Genomic DNA, 15,232 nt, shown 5'->3' with positions numbered 1-15,232 from the left:
AAAAGTGTTACATGGACAGAATTCAAATTCCTGCTGAACCTCAGGAGAAAAGAAAGCCAAAGAATAATTGAATTTAATTCTGCATCTCATGTCTGTGATCAAAAGAATATACAGCTACATGGGCAAAGCCAGAGCCCCTCCCAGGGGGGACACTGCCCTTCTGTAGTCAGTATGTTTCCAACTCTGCCTGTCCAAGGACCCCAAAATCACAAGACTTAGGAGAATATCAGTTATTATTTCTGTGATTTCTGCCCAGAGGGGGACAGCCCTGTGTAATTTGTTACCAGTCTAATGTACATTTCTTGTTGAAATGCACACCCAGTAATATGTTACTTCTGCTGCTTCGAGCAGCAGCAGACAACATTTATTTTCTCTTATCTCTTAGAAAGAAGCTCTGCATTTTCCCCTCCTCCACTGGGTCCTTTTTCACTATTTTCTCTTTTTGTCTCGGCCTTTCCCTCTCTGTCCCTTTCTTGACCATCCTGTTTGCTTCCTCTTTCACCTCCTCCTTTCATTTGGTTTCCTGCCTGGTACATTTGTCTCCTTTCCCCATGTATTCCTTCCTTTCCTTCTCACCATCTTGTCTTGGTTTCCTTCCAAATTATCCCTTCCCTGCCACCTTTATAAATCTGTCACCTTGAATTTCTGTCTTTTAGAGTTCTTCAGACAGTTTTCAAGCCATAGAATTAAATATTTAGCAATCTTTCTTAACAGCAGCCTGGTGGCAGTGGCTGTGACACCCATGAGAAACACGAGCTGCTCTGCTTGGAGCAGTCACACTGCCAGGTGCAAACCTGGGCTCATCTTGCAACTTTGGTCACGGGATAGAATCACAGAATAGAATCACAGAATCCTTTGGTTTGAAAGGGACCTTTAAAGGTCATCTAGTCCAGCCCCTCTGCAATGAAGAGGGACAACAGAAGCACTGAAAGAAGGAGCATTCTGCATGAGGATAAGTATTGGAGGGCTTGGCCAGAAAGCAGGTCCCAGCAGGTTGTAAAAACATGTAAAATGTCACAATACAGCAAGCCTGGCAGTTTCATTGTAATTCTGCAGTACTGATCTTATGAGAGATTTGGAATGGCATTTGCACAGAACTGATTCTTCAGCTGCCTGAGCTGTAATGCCATGAGAGATACAGAAGAGTCTTCACTTCTGCCCCAGGAGCTTCAGTGATTGCTGCCCCTAACAGGAGGGCTCTTTTTTAGACTGGCAGTAGGATTTTATCACTGCCTTCCTTTATATTCCTCTCCCCCAGATGACTGTCCTGAAGATGGAGGAAAACAAAGTTCATGGGATGCCAGACATTACAGCCTGGGTACCGGGTCTGCTGCCACTGACTCTTAACCTCTCTCAGCATCTCCCTCCATCAGCCAGAGACAGGCTGTCCATATCTTCAGTGGCCCAGGAGTTTCCTGATGGGCAGCTCACTGTGGCAATTAACAAAAGTATCTGAAGAATCACTTGTTCTGCATAGGGCTGAGGTTTGATCTATCTACTGCACCTCAGGTAGCTGTAATCATCTTGAGTATCGTTCCTGAGCTACTTGCTCCTGCCTTATTCAACAAAAAATTGTTTTAAAACAAAGTGACATTCAACTAGGACTGTTGCAAGTCACTTTAAAAGTTCAGCACAGAGGATCTGGCAGTTAAATGGCTTTTCATTACTCTTAGTGTAAACCAGAGCTATATGATGGGCAAGGGTAAGTAAAAGAGAAGCAAGAGGGGGGGAAGACAAAAAAGCATCGAAAGAAGTGGTTCTGGAATAAAGATGATGTTGCAAGTGCAGTCCTCAAACATAGTAGGAGTGTCAGCTGATGCACTGAATGAATTTCAGCAAAAATTTGAGTTTGGTTTGGTTTTGGTTCTTCTTTTTCTTCCTTAGCATTTTCTCTCTCAAGATACTATTAGCAGAAGGAAGTCGTTTCATTTTTAACATCTCTCTACTTGAAGAAAGAAAGTACAGTCAAGCAACAGCAATTGTTTGACAGAAATACAGGAACCTGAAGATGTGTTTTGTCCCAAGAACTGATTTAGTTTCATAATGGAGTGGTTTAATAACAGTTGCCATGAAGACATTGCAGGATTAGAGTGACGATGTTGAGCAGGGAATTCCTGCCTTGTCTGAGTGGGCAAATAGCAGTGCATTTCTAGGCTACCTTATGCTAGAAGAGAAAACATCTGAGAGTAAACAGAGAGAAACAGGGATGATTTAAACTTCCTGCACCTGCAGGCATCTTGAAAGGCTGTCTTGAAACTCTCCTGTCCCCCGTGAGCTGTGTTGGATCAGTAGTGAATGAGGGCACTCCACGGCTCCACTAACAACAGTGGTAATCCCATTAGTTGGCATCATGGACAAGAAGAGGTGCAACTCCAGCTGGAGGTGACCACCAGGACATTTGCTCCCCTTCTTGCACCAAGGTAAGTAAAGAGGAGAGAGGCAACAAGGCAGAGGAAGGTCAAAGCTGAGTAGGAAGGAAGAATAGAGATGTGTTCAAAAGTGGGGTGCATGGTTGACACTGATGGCAAACAGTGCAGCTCACACAGAGCGGTGCACAGGTCCTGAGCTGCTGTGAAAAGATCAGATGTTCTTCCTGCTGATTTTGTGGCCCTTCTGTTGTCATCTTCCATGCACAGAACAGCATTCTGAACGTTCCCACTCAGCACTCCTAACTTTCTCTTCTTCACGGCCAGTTGTGACCCTCTGGACCATCCTAACCTGGGGTTTCTGAAAGGCTGGGACAGTATTCCACAGCTGCACTGCACACTTGCTTACTTGACATGTTCTCTGCTGAAGGGCATACAAGAACACACAGTTTCTTAAGAATAATAGTCTGTCTCGGTCACTCCGTTGAATTAATTTTGTGTTTATTCAAGCTGAGCTTTTCATATGACACATTAATTCCCTGAAATGACTAATTTGAAAATGCAGTGTTCACATAAACATACAATATATTTGTATGTGTGTGTGATGGACATTGATTTATTATGGTCATATAGAAAACATAGCTTGAGTTGTAGATAATAAATTATTCTGCTGGAACATCATATTTTGGACCACATTGCCTCTGAAAGGAGTATCTGTATTAAGTTAAATCACACACAGTGGAACCTCACTAACCCTAGTGCTTTCAAACAGTGTAAGCCTTTGAATTCATGGAGATTTATTGCTGCAGTATAGTGGTGGCCAGTGGAAGGACACATTCTTCCCAGTCACTCTGGGATTTTTTTGTTTCTTTCACTTAAAAGAAATAGCTATCTGATAAAACAGCATAATCTAATAGCCTTAACTTGCTTATACTGAACAAAAAATTCTTCCACTGAGAGAGCACTGTGCAGCGGGGTCATTTGCAGTTTTGGGGTTCAGCTCTAGGGACAGTACAGTCTGAGCACGCCCTCTGTGCCTTGTAGAGCCTGAGTTCAGCTGGAGAACTGCTTCAGAACTAGCAGCCACCCTCAAAAGCTGTGCTCTGCCTGAGGGCTTCCCTTCCTGACCTGCCTGACCATAGTGATCCTGCGGACAATGCTTACTTACAGGAATTTTGTGTTCAACAAAATGTCATTTTCCAGTACAGAAACAAATCTGAGCAATTTTCACTCTCTTGGACCATTCCACTGGGCTAAGGGACCATCTCAGGCAGATATTCCCCTTACGGCTCCTTTCACCTTTCATCACCACTCCGTGCAGTTTCTCATTTCCCTGAATCACCATGTCCTCCTGATCCCTGTCTGTGATTCCTGCTTTACTTCTCCTAATGCCATCATCCTTTTTCTGCTTTTCCTGCTTTGTTATGACCTGTGTCACCAGGACCAAGTGCCTTTCCTCCCCCTGGCTTTCCCACTTCCACTCCCAAGTTGATGTTTGGGAGACTCTGCAGTAGCTGTGCTGCATCTGTTGTAGGACAGAGTTTAAGCCTGCACAGGCTGAAGACTAATTAGGTCTACAAACCATGTCTTGCCTCTGTTTTTGAAGCATGATGGGTACAGTACTTTCACTTCTGGTTTGGATTGTCCTCCAAATCCTGAGGCTGATGGAGGTCGAGAGATGCCATATAAAAGTTAGGTTGATACAAGAACCAGTAAGAATAGAGGGTGCGGGTCTCTCAGGATCTTACTGAAACAGAGAAAAGCACAGAAACAGTACAAAAATAAAATCAGTCAAAGCATTATAACTTTCTCAGGACCAAGCTACTTAGTTCTCTAAATAATCACCCAAACAGGAAACCAGATTTATTCCTCACCTGCAGTAAGTCACTGCACTCTTACCATATGCCTCACATTCCAGGTTTGTTCTGTCACCTAAAACAAATTTGCCTGCAGTCAGTCTTAAAGCTGCTTAGAGATTTGAAGTATTTTCTTGTTAAATTCTACAAAGACGATGTCACGTATCGGGGTACTCCGAGAGGGCTGCGTTATAGGAAACCAAGATGATGGAAAAGGGAGAGAATAATGGGCTTCTGTTCACAGCTTCAGATCTATAGGATGTATCATAAAATAGAGTTCTGTGCATGCCTTCCACAAGTGTTCTCTGGTGGTCACAAGCAAGCAAGAATGTCAAATATAAGTGGAAATGAAAGCCTTTTATTTCGAAGTCCTCTGGCTGTGCTGTGAGAAGCCATCTTCGAGCGGGGCCTCCCATGGTAATTACAGCCATGCTTTACTGAAAGCACATTTTGTGCACTCCGTGTGGGGAGCGATAGGACTTCTCAAAAGGCAAAGGCTCGAAGAACTCCCATATGTTTCTGATCTAATTTTAAGTCTAGACTTGCTTTATTTAGTTCCTTTTGCTCGGCATTTGCCTAGCTAAAGCTTTTAGGAGTTTTTGTAAAACTGGAAACATGGGGGGGGGGGGGGGGGGTAGCTGCTAAGGTTAAAAATAAATGTAAAAACTTTTCCTTTTTTAAAAAGTTTTTGCACGGGGGTAAAAGCTCCCCTCCGTTCAAAACCCCACTGAGCTCTTCAAAGGAGAAGTCTCTGCAGCAACATCAGGGAGTTATTAAATACATACTTAGTCCACAATTTTCATTGGTAAATTCTTTATGTCTGCTTAATGTGTGCTAGTTAGAAGAACTGATTCTTTTTGCAGACTCGTTTACTCAACCCCGGGGGGACCTATGATCTCCTGCCCCTTTAGCACTAACTTTTACAAACAGTTAAAAAAAAAAAAAAAAAAAAAAAAAGAGAGAGCAGCAAAACAAATAACAACAACCCCAAAGAGAAGAGAGCGAGTTAGTGAGTCAAACGGGCCAGGCAGCGGGACACGGCCCGAAAACGCAGCTGAACTGCTGGCGACAGCAGCCAGCAGGCTTTCCCGCAGCGGTGCCTGTCCCTCGGAGCTTCGGCCGGGGCCGCCCCGCGGGCTCCGCTGCCCGGCCCTGCCCGGCTGCGATAACGGGGAGAGAGCCGGCCCGCGCCGTCTGCGCCGCTATCATCCGCTGGCCTCAGACTAAACACTGAACCGGGCTGACTCACATATTTACTCACTGGGATGGCAGCTAGCGCGGAGCAGGGCTGCGGGGGAGGCTGTTTTTGCCCGCTCTCCCCCGGCCGGGCCGCGGGCAGGCTGGAGCTCCCCCTGCCGCTCTGCAGGCCGCTCCTCGGCCCGCCGTGCCGAGCCCTGCCTCGGGCTGCCTCAGGGCTGGGCTCGGCGCAGCTGCCCCGGAGCTGCTTGCTGGCTCTGTTATCTCTAGGTGGCCCAGGCTCCTGCAGCGCTCCCGGGGCTCCCAGCCACTGCTCTGGCCGTGAAGGAGCCGGGGAGACATAAGACAAACCAGGCTTGGCCTCGCCTCTCGTTTTTGGGGTTGAGATTCCTGTTAGGGGGTGAAAAAAGGTCCGAATGCTACTCCCAGTGTAGAAATGGTCACAGAATGACTTGTCACCTTGACAGGGAAGTCTAGAGCGGGCGACTTCAGGGCTTGTTCTTTCCTTCACTCGCACTCGAGCTGCAGCTGATGCTGAGTGCCAGTGGCAAAGGAAGGGGAGGTCTGTTCCCCAAGCTGAGTCCCTGTGCTCTGCCCCGGGCCTCGGGAGCACGGGCCCCCTTCCTGCACTGCTGCCACCGGGAGCTGCAGCTACCCCAGGAGACTGTCAGCGGCAGGGCTGGAGGGAGATGCTGCTGCTGCTGCAGCTCTTTTCCCCAGCGCTGCCTTTCCCAAACATTGCCCCTCCTCTAGGAGGCTCTGCAGGTGAAAGTCCTGCTGCCCCAGTCTGGTGTGGAGGGTTAAGGAGCTGGGAGTGCGCGGGAGGCAGGCAGCACTCTTGAGGGGCTGGAGCTGAGGAGGGCTCTGCCCACTTCTCACGGATGTGCTGCCCATGCCCACCGGGAGGACACACGGGTGTTTGTGGCACAGCATCCCAGACAAGTGGGAGCAGGCACAGACAGGTCAGAGCATCCACAGACAGGTCAGAGCATGCACAGATGGGTCAGAGCATGCACAGACAGGTCAGAGTATTCACAGACAGGTCAGAACATGCATAGACATGCCAGAGCATGCACAGACAGGTCAGAGTATTCACAGACAGGTCAGAACATGCATAGACATGCCAGAGCATGCACAGACAGGTCAGAGCATCCACAGATGGGTCAGAGCATGCATAGACAAGCCAGAGCATCCACAGATGGGTCAGAGTATTCACAGACAGGTCAGAGCATGCATAGACAAGCCAGAGCATCCACAGATGGGTCAGAGCATCCACAGACGGGTCAGAGCATCCACAGATGGGTCAGAGCATCCACAGACGGGTCAGAGGATGCACAGATGGGTCAGAGCTCCCTGCGTGTCTGTAGGACAGTGACACAGGGACAGAAGGATGGGTGGCTTGGCAGCAGCTCCTCATCAGAGCATCCCCTTGGGGGAATCAGCTTCTCCTGAAATGCTCAGTGCTCTGCAATTGGAAAGAGCTAATGGGGTGTTCTTCCCTTCAGGTCTACACTGGACTTGAGTGGAAATTCAACATAGCGGCCAGGGTGTAGTAACAGTGCTGGTTCAAGGGGGAAGCGGGGCTTGGGCCTGATTGTGGTTCAGGTTTGGTTTGACTGATTATATCCAGGAAATCCTCCCACTGTGCTCTCCAGTTTCTCATCCTGCTGTGTTAAATGGCAATTTGGCTAAATTGCATTATTTGAATCCAGTGGGCTGCATTTAACCTGGTATTAAAATGCATGTTTGGGCTTTTAAATTTGATATGAAGACAGCTGTATGCATTTTCCCTCGTTTGTCAATTGCATACATATGATACAATGTTTTCAGTAAGCGCTAAACAATGCAATGTGAGGCATTTCAACAAAGGAATAATTTAATGCAACCCAGCAGAAATGCAGAGCCTTAGAAGTGGTTCTTTATGAAACTACAAATTTTGGAAGTGGGTCCAGAAGACCTACACTGGAGCAACACAAGAAACAATAGTTAAGACAGTAACATTTTTCCTGTAAGAAAAATACACCATGAAGAAATTATATTTTGCCTATTTTTTTTTTAGTTTGTTGATTTACTTGAATGCTTTAGTTGGCATATTTTGTATTTGTTGCATGGTAGGGATTAAAATTCTCGTTTCTTCACCAAAAGAGAATATTGTCGCACAAGATGCACTTTGAGCCAGAGGAGACTTTTTTTGTCAAGTGTAAATTTGTCTCAAATATTTTGTTCCAGTTCAAAGAAAATTAACACATTGTTACATTCTTTTCATCTTCAGTTTAGCTTTAGCAGAATGAGACACATTTCCTTCCTAATCTTCTTCAGAGCCACAACTGTCCCTACTTGCACAGGTGGAGGATGGGTTAGGAAGGGCTGCACATTTGTTGGGGCAAATTACTAATTTATTATTACTATTAAAAAATTATTAATGAGCTCTGCTGGAGCTGATGGGATCCAACCTTAGCTCCCACCTTGCTCAGAGCCTGGATGCAGCCATGAGCTCTCCTGGTGATCTGGGCTGGGTTAAGGAATACAGAGTACCTGGTACTTCCTGCCAAAGAAAGGGAGCAAAACCACCCTGTAAGGCATGGATTGGGATAAATGCAGCAACAGAGCACTGCTGGAGGCTGCTGGACAGCTGGGTGAGGGAGAGGCTGGAACAGTCTCTCAGGCTGTTTATCCAGACACAGCAGTGCCAGGCAGGACTGTGCGAGCTGGTGCGGGCAAGTGTCAGCTCAGACTCTGCATGGGCAGAGGTGGAATGGAGCATCAACAAAATACTCTGTGTAACTAAGCTGCTGGAATTACCTCCACACAGCCCTGAGGTGGACCTTCCTGCACACAAAAAGGTAAAGTGTTACATAGCTACCAGAGGGATTCCATCTACAGCTCCAGCAGAGCTGGGCATTATCCTTGGTGAAGGGAGGGAGGATAAGTGCCAGCCTGGACTGCAGGTAGAATGTGCTTGGAGATCACAGCTGCTAACTCTTGCTTGGGGTCTCTTATCAATCCAAATTAAAATGCAGGACTTTGCAGTACACAGGAAAATTGAATGAAGCCACCTAAGTCTTCCCAAAAAATCTGTGACTCTGTAGCACTTCCTGACGTTGATAGAAAAATGCATTTGTGGTAAATTAACGAATCCAGCAGCCGTGGCCACGATTGGCATTTTCAAGACTGGCCATTGATTTAAAGCCTCAAAATGTGCCTCAGATTCAGGCACATTGATAGAGCTACAGTTTGCCCAGGCATGCAAGAAGCTGCAGATTTTCCTGCTCCTGCAAGGCAGGCCTGAAGTTGCTGCAGGCTGCTTTCCCCAGTCCTGTTACCTGCTCTGAAATGTGCCTGAGGGTCCGCTCTGTGAGTGTCCAGGCTGGGACTGACCCCCAAAACCAGGGAATAACAACCCTGCCCTGTTGGTTTGCGTGGCTCCAGAAGGCAGTGGTGTGTGCAGGACCCCCAGGCTGTGGACAGTGATGGGTGAGAGGGTGAAGCATGGCAGAAATGGCAAACCCATTTCCTCCTTCCTTCCTGTGGATGCTCAGGGGTGTCTGGCTCCGGCGTGCATGGCGTAGGATCGTTGTGTGTACGAGCACGTGCATGTCCGTGTCACAACACCAGAGGTGTGGGTTTGTGCTCAGTGTTTGTGCTCAGTGTTTGTGCTCATTGTTTCTTCTCTCTCTCTCTCCAGTCGAAGACCGCCCCCTTCACCTACTCGGCCCACTGTAATCCGTCCGTTAGACTCCTCCCTGTTAGACTAAAAGAAGTTTCTGGCATGTCACTCGTTGTTAACCAAATATGTGGAAACAAATTGCTTGGTAACTGTCACAATAACCAGTGTATAGTCGCATGTATGGACATCTCTAGGCAAGTAACCAATTTTACTGATATTCTCTGTCCATTCCGCATTGTTATGAGGTCTTCAATGTTTGGGGAAGGTCTGTGCTGCCTTGACTCTTCCTTCTGCAATAACTGATGTTAGCTAACTTACTGACACATATCTCCACCCAAACAACTGTGCTCGCAGTCCTCTACAGCAGCGGGAGGGCTTGACTCTGTGTGTCTTTGTGCATGTGTTGATTTGATCTGCTGCATTTTTTCCCTCTTACCTGAAAGGAATCTTGCTTTTATTTGTACTTTCTAGGTTTTCTATTTTCTCTTGTAATGGCTAAACTGGGCAAAGAAAAGCCATGTGGTTTCTTACCAAGCTCTTTTGAAGGCCCCACACTTCCAGGTCTCTCTTGAAAGAGGCTTGCTTCTCCTAATAAGTTGTCCTTATCCAAAATTTAGTTCAGAGGAATGTTGTTAAACGAGCAGGGTGTGCGTGGGACAAGGCAGGTTTTGCTGTATTCCCATCCTGGCAGCAGCTATGCCAGGTTGGTTGGGTTGGTGAGGAGCAGGCTGGCGTGCCCCAGCTCACAGGGCTTGGCATGGAGCTGTCCCACCCCACAGCCAGGAGGGGACAGGGTGGTTTGGAGGGCTGGGGTGTGACACAGCAGCGTGTGCCAGCTCCCTCTGTCCCTGCTCACACTCCTGCTCCCACTGTGCTCCTGGGAAGCGCTGGAGGGGAGTGAGTGCATGGAAATGTGTTGTGTGCAGGAACTGAGGACTTGCTTTTGGTCCCTTTGTGACCCAGAAGGACACAGAGACACAGATACATGCACAGCTGGGCGTGGGTCCCCCTCCTGTGCCCACTGTGGGAGCTCCAGCCTGGACTGGCAGCTGAACTTCCCAAGGGCCGGGTTTGGATGTGAGATATTTGTGATATTTTCACATGCCAGTCAATAAAGTTTCCTTGTGCCCCCTGTGTAAAGATTTTCTTTTTGCATTACATGGTCCTTGCACACACCTTGGTTTGCTTTTGCTTTACCCAGCTAAGTTCTGGGAAGTGCTCAGCTGTGCATCCTGGATTATTTTAGCAGCTGCTCACTTGCAGAGGTGTTCTCTGCCTCTTGTTTTGCACGTTATGAATTAATGCATTAGAAAAACCTTTTGTCTTAACTGCATTACTTCACTTTAAACACTTAGGGTCAGTGTCACCCTTAAAGCTTAGAACTTATTGAGTTAACAGAATGAAACTGCAGAGGAATTTGGCCTTGTTCCTTCAGAAAATATGAATTGCTGCTATTAAAATTATGGTTACAGATCCCTTGGCAAAGCAATTGGTGGTTTCAAAGCCCCCCAGTACAATCAGTCTAATAAATGTATTTATTGAGACTGCTTGTAGGGCTCCAGTATGCTGTAGCCCCATGGTTAGGAAGAATCCAATCAAAGAGCCACAACAAATGGGGATTCAGCCCGTTAATTCCCAGGCTGCTGATTAGCTGTGCTCACCAGTGCAGCAAATCATGTTCCAGCCTGCAGAAGAGAGACAAGCTTGGGAAAGCATCATGATTTGTATGTTAGCTTAACTTTAATTTCCTGTCAACCCCATACTTGTGACACACGCCTGGGGAGTCTGGAGGTCACTTGTGATGCACGGTGAGGATGGAGTTTGTCAGAGCCCTGGCATCCTGGTGACCTCAGCAGACTGCTGAAGTGGCTGGCGTTTGCTTGGGGAACAGGCCACATCTCCAATGCCAAGTGCACAGAATCAGCTTTCAAGGAAAAGAAAAGGTTGAGAACACAACCACAGTCATACTAGTTTTTACTACAAAAAAATAAACATATTTTGATGATTCTTCTTGTCTTCTACACAGCTTTCCACTGCTTAGTGCTCTCTGCTGCAACCTGTGCTGCATCTGTTGGATATATTTCTGTAAATAGCCACAGTAGCCCGTATTGTTGCCTTGCCAGCACTCCTGTATAATCCAAACAGTTTAACAGGACTCTGTTACTGACTGGCAACTGCCTGCTGATGGGAAGCCAGGTTTAATGCCTGAGCCACAGAGATCACTGATATCACTTCTGATATCAGAATATCAAATTCTGATACTCACTTGGTGATAGAAGACCAGGATGGACGGGTCTTTCAGCAGCCTGGTCTAGTGGAAGGTGTCCCTGCTCATGGCAGGGGGCTTGGAGCAAGATGAGCTCCACGGTCCCTTCCCACCCAACCTACTCTAGGATGCTGCAAGGCCACGTCTGGGTTTATCCCACCACAGTTCAAGGACTCAGCTTAGTTGTCCTTTGTCCAGTGGGAAGAGCATGACCCTCAGGAGGTGATTCAGGCCAGTGTGGCTGCGTGGAACACGAGGGTGGTGTCACTCCTGCTGGTAAGTCAGGAGCCTCAATTACATGGCACAGCTCCTGGTCTAAAATGTGCTTTTAAATGCTCTCTACTTGAGACTCCCTGATTTACTTTAATGACTGTTTCTGCCAAGCATAAGGAAGTAGGTGACACAACTGAGCACTGTCCCTTTACTCTGCCCCCAAGAAACTATTTCTCAGCAGTAATCCTGAATTGTAAATAAAGCTCTCAAGGGTGGATTTACCCGAAAGAGGAGGAGGAGGCAGTGAGGCGTCAGCACCATCTGGTCCTGTGCTTGATGGTGAGGGTGCAGGACACAGCTGCACAGCCCTCCTTCCTCTGCATCCTCATTCAGATCTCATCTAAATCTGGCCCTGTGCCCTAAATGCAACACTTTTAGGTTCAGGTTAATAAAAAACCATAAGCACAAATCCAGGGTTTGATGACTTCACCTCTTCTTGCGTATGTGCTTGTGAGAATAAACCACGTAAACTTGTTTCTAGGAAAAACACTTGAATGCTTCCCAAGAAATTGCCACATCCACTTGAGTAAGTTCTGTCCTCCAGCCTTGGCCCACTTCCTTCTGCTGTAGAGTGCCTGGAATGGGTTTGTTTGTCCCACTTACTCCTGATGCTGGCGAGTCCCATCCATCCTGTCCCTTGTTCTTGGAGGAGCAGCCTTGGCAGCAACTCACTCCATGCCCAAAGGAAAGCAGGACAAGCACCCTGTGGGTCTGCCAGAGGGACTGAGCACCTCTGCAGAGCCCTTACGTGGGATAAGCCACATCTGAACTGTGTCTGACAAGCACAGGTTGCTCTGCCCTTCTCTGCTTCCCTCTGGCACAGCTCTGGTTGCCAGGGCATAGTGGAGCAATAATGAAGCAACACCGGAGTTTCTGATCTTACGTGAGGTGCACAAAGATCTGGGTGGTGTAGTTGCTAAGTTTCAGGAGGGTGCTCATCTAATACTGCATTTAGGCTGAGCCTGGATCTCTGCCCAGAGAACATTTCCACCTCACCCTGCCGTGGCTGACCAACAGCTGAAGAGCTTGTGCGTGCCGTGAACAGCTCTCGGCCTGGATCTCAAGGGATCTTGTGCTAGGGTTAAAAAGATTGTATGTTCAACAAAAAGGCTTATGTACATAGTTAATGTGTGTTTATTTTATTGCTGATCTTGTTGCACTTTCTGAGTAAGCCTCCTAAAAGTAGATTATTTATTATATTAAAGAAGATACATTATAGGTTATGGCATTTCGTGTTCAAGTATAACATAGAAAATATTATCCTCTCTGTTCCAAACAGCTCCACTAACCATGATGTGTACAGCATATTGAGATTCCTGACTAGTTCTGTCCTTCTGTCTTAAAATAGTCCAACCCTCCTGAATTGAGAGCAGACCTGCTTTGTCCCTGTGCCACCAGGGAGCCTCCGGGTGCCCTCCTGGCACAGCTGCTCCTGCCGTGGCATTGCCCCTGCTCCCGGGCTGGTGCAGAACAGCTCCCTTGTGTAAATGAATGTTACTCTGCCTGTCTTTCCTCTTGCTTTGTCTGCAGGCGAGCTGATGCCGACGGCTCCTCCCGTCCAGACAGCCCTCCACTCTTGCTTGATCTATGATTTGTCCCGCCTTGCCGGCCATTTGCTTTACTGCTGTCTCTTTACTTTTCCAGGACAGGCTAAACGATGACTTCTTTTTTGTAAGAAGCAAACACTTAATTTCTTTCTGATTTTTTTTTTGCTCTGTATGTTAATGCCCTACTTCATGTGAGCCAAAACATCTGCCTTTGGTTTCGTAATCTGTAAATGGTTGCTGGTGTTGACCTTTGAGCACAGCGAGTGGATTCCCGAAACCGTGGTCATCACTGAGCATCACATACACCTGCTGTAAAAATGTTGTGCTGCATTTCTGAACCTGAAATAAACTGTCATTCTTGATGGGCTTTTATTATTACTTTCTGGATGTGTATGAGTGGTGTCTTCTGTCTCTTGCACCATCATGTCAGCATTCCACGCTGCCTCGGTGGGGACTGCAGGGAGGATTTACTGGAGGTGCTGCTGTGCTGAGATCACTGGATGTCATTAAAGGGGAGCAGCAACCCGTTGGGAAGCGTTCAGCCTGCTCCCCTGCAAGGGGCTTGGAGTGCTGCAGAGATATTTTGCTGGGAAATGGATGAAAGTTTTACAAGCAGTACCTGGGGTTCACTGCTGAGGAAAGCACGTTCAGAGGAGTTTCAGAGCTGAGCAGAAGGCAAAACCCAGTCCTCCAAAGCAGGAGTTAAAATATACCTGAAAGGGATTTCCCCCTAAAGATTGTGTACAAATGTGCAGATGTCCCGATTACTCAGTTCCTCCTGCAGATCAGGATGAGCCAAGGAGCTGCAATCAGTGCTTGGAGATGGTCTGTAGGGCACAAAGAGCACAACAGCTTCCTGTGGGAACACCGCTGTGGCTAAGCGGGTCCTTGGATTTTGGGAAAAGAGGGAGCAAAAGGTGGGATGGGCACAGCAGGAACATTGCTGCTCTGTCCTGTAACATTTGGAGATTTCTTTATTGGCCGCAGCTGAGGCAGTCTGTGAGGGAACAGCAGTGTCCCATGTGTCCCCTCTGGCTGGAGCCCGTCAGGTCCCCCTGGATGAGCCCGGAGCCAGGAATGTTGGTCAGGGGGAGCTCAGTGCTCTCTGCTGGGTACCAGGGGGAGCAGCTGCTCTGTGCACTGGGTCCTCACTGCCACGGGGCTCTCCAGCCTTGTTCTGTCCTTTCCCAGCAATGTCCCCTCCTGACACCCCAGGGCCATCCTGTTTGATCATTCCTCATTTCATCAGAGCCTCACAGAAGTTCTACTCAAGAACAGTGTTTGAAGAAGATAATGGTGAGAATTTTAAGGCTGACTGGGGAAAAGCTCTTGCAGGGGGTATAATTTTCTGCAAGAAAATTAGAAAGCCTGTGACCAGTGACCTGCACACCTGGGATGGGATTGTTCTGGTTCTCTGGCACTGGCAAGTCAGAAGGGAGGCGGTGAGGATGAAAGCCAGGCTGTGCTGAGAGCCAGCTGATTCTAATCTTGCTCTTGCTCTTTTCCTTAATATGCATCTTCTGTGCCTTTTTCTCTTAACCCATTTTATTGAGATAATTTTGTATATGAGTCATTTTATTGTATCTTGGCCTTTTGTTTTAAATCTCCCTCTCTCCCTGTGATTTTTGGGTTATTTCTTGGTTTTTTCCTAGGCGACCTCCACCAGCTGTTCCAGGAAGATCATCCTAACACACACATTTATTTTGTGTCACATGCAATGTCATTTTTTTTTTCCAAAATTACCTTTAATTTGCACTAGCCTATTTGTAAATGAAAGATTTTATTTTCAGATGTCAATGATAAGCCTGGATGTAAAGAAAATAAAATTCTGACGACAAAAGGAGTGTGTCCTGTGTTTCTACTGAAGGGTCTACTCCCTCTTCTCACATGGAGACATTCTTACCCTGTGGGAGAAATTACCTGGGCTCTCTGGAGCCTCCCACCCTCCAAGGTTGTGGAGGGAGACATGGACATTCTGCTGGAGTTCCAGCACTTCTGAACGCATTCAGCACCAGGATTGCTCCATACAAATGGCTTTGGCTTAGCATTAGCAGGAAGAA

General features: G+C 47.3%; 1 protein-coding gene across 7 annotated transcripts in view; it reads left to right on the top strand.

Moving 5' to 3' along the window:
• DNM3 (dynamin 3) overlaps positions 1-15,012 on the top strand; it is a 172,457-nt gene extending 157,445 nt beyond the window's left edge. For 5 of the 7 annotated variants that reach the window (XM_038143972.1, XM_038143971.1, XM_038143970.1 and 2 more), the window contains one exon: positions 9,105-15,012. In XM_038143972.1, coding sequence (XP_037999900.1) covers positions 9,105-9,174 — 70 coding nt within the window. In that variant the 3' untranslated portion in view covers positions 9,175-15,012. Of the gene's footprint in view, positions 1-1,258; positions 3,373-9,104 lie in introns of those variants that run through there. The other 2 variants (XM_038143967.1, XM_038143973.1) reach the window with 2 other exon arrangements.
• Positions 15,013-15,232: the final 220 nt, after the last annotated feature.

The sequence above is a fragment of the Motacilla alba genome, chromosome 8 (genome assembly GCF_015832195.1).
Source record: "Motacilla alba alba isolate MOTALB_02 chromosome 8, Motacilla_alba_V1.0_pri, whole genome shotgun sequence".
Lineage (NCBI taxonomy): Eukaryota > Metazoa > Chordata > Aves > Passeriformes > Motacillidae > Motacilla > Motacilla alba.
Note: the sequence above shows the minus strand (reverse complement) of the source record. Positions and strands in the feature narration are given on the sequence as shown.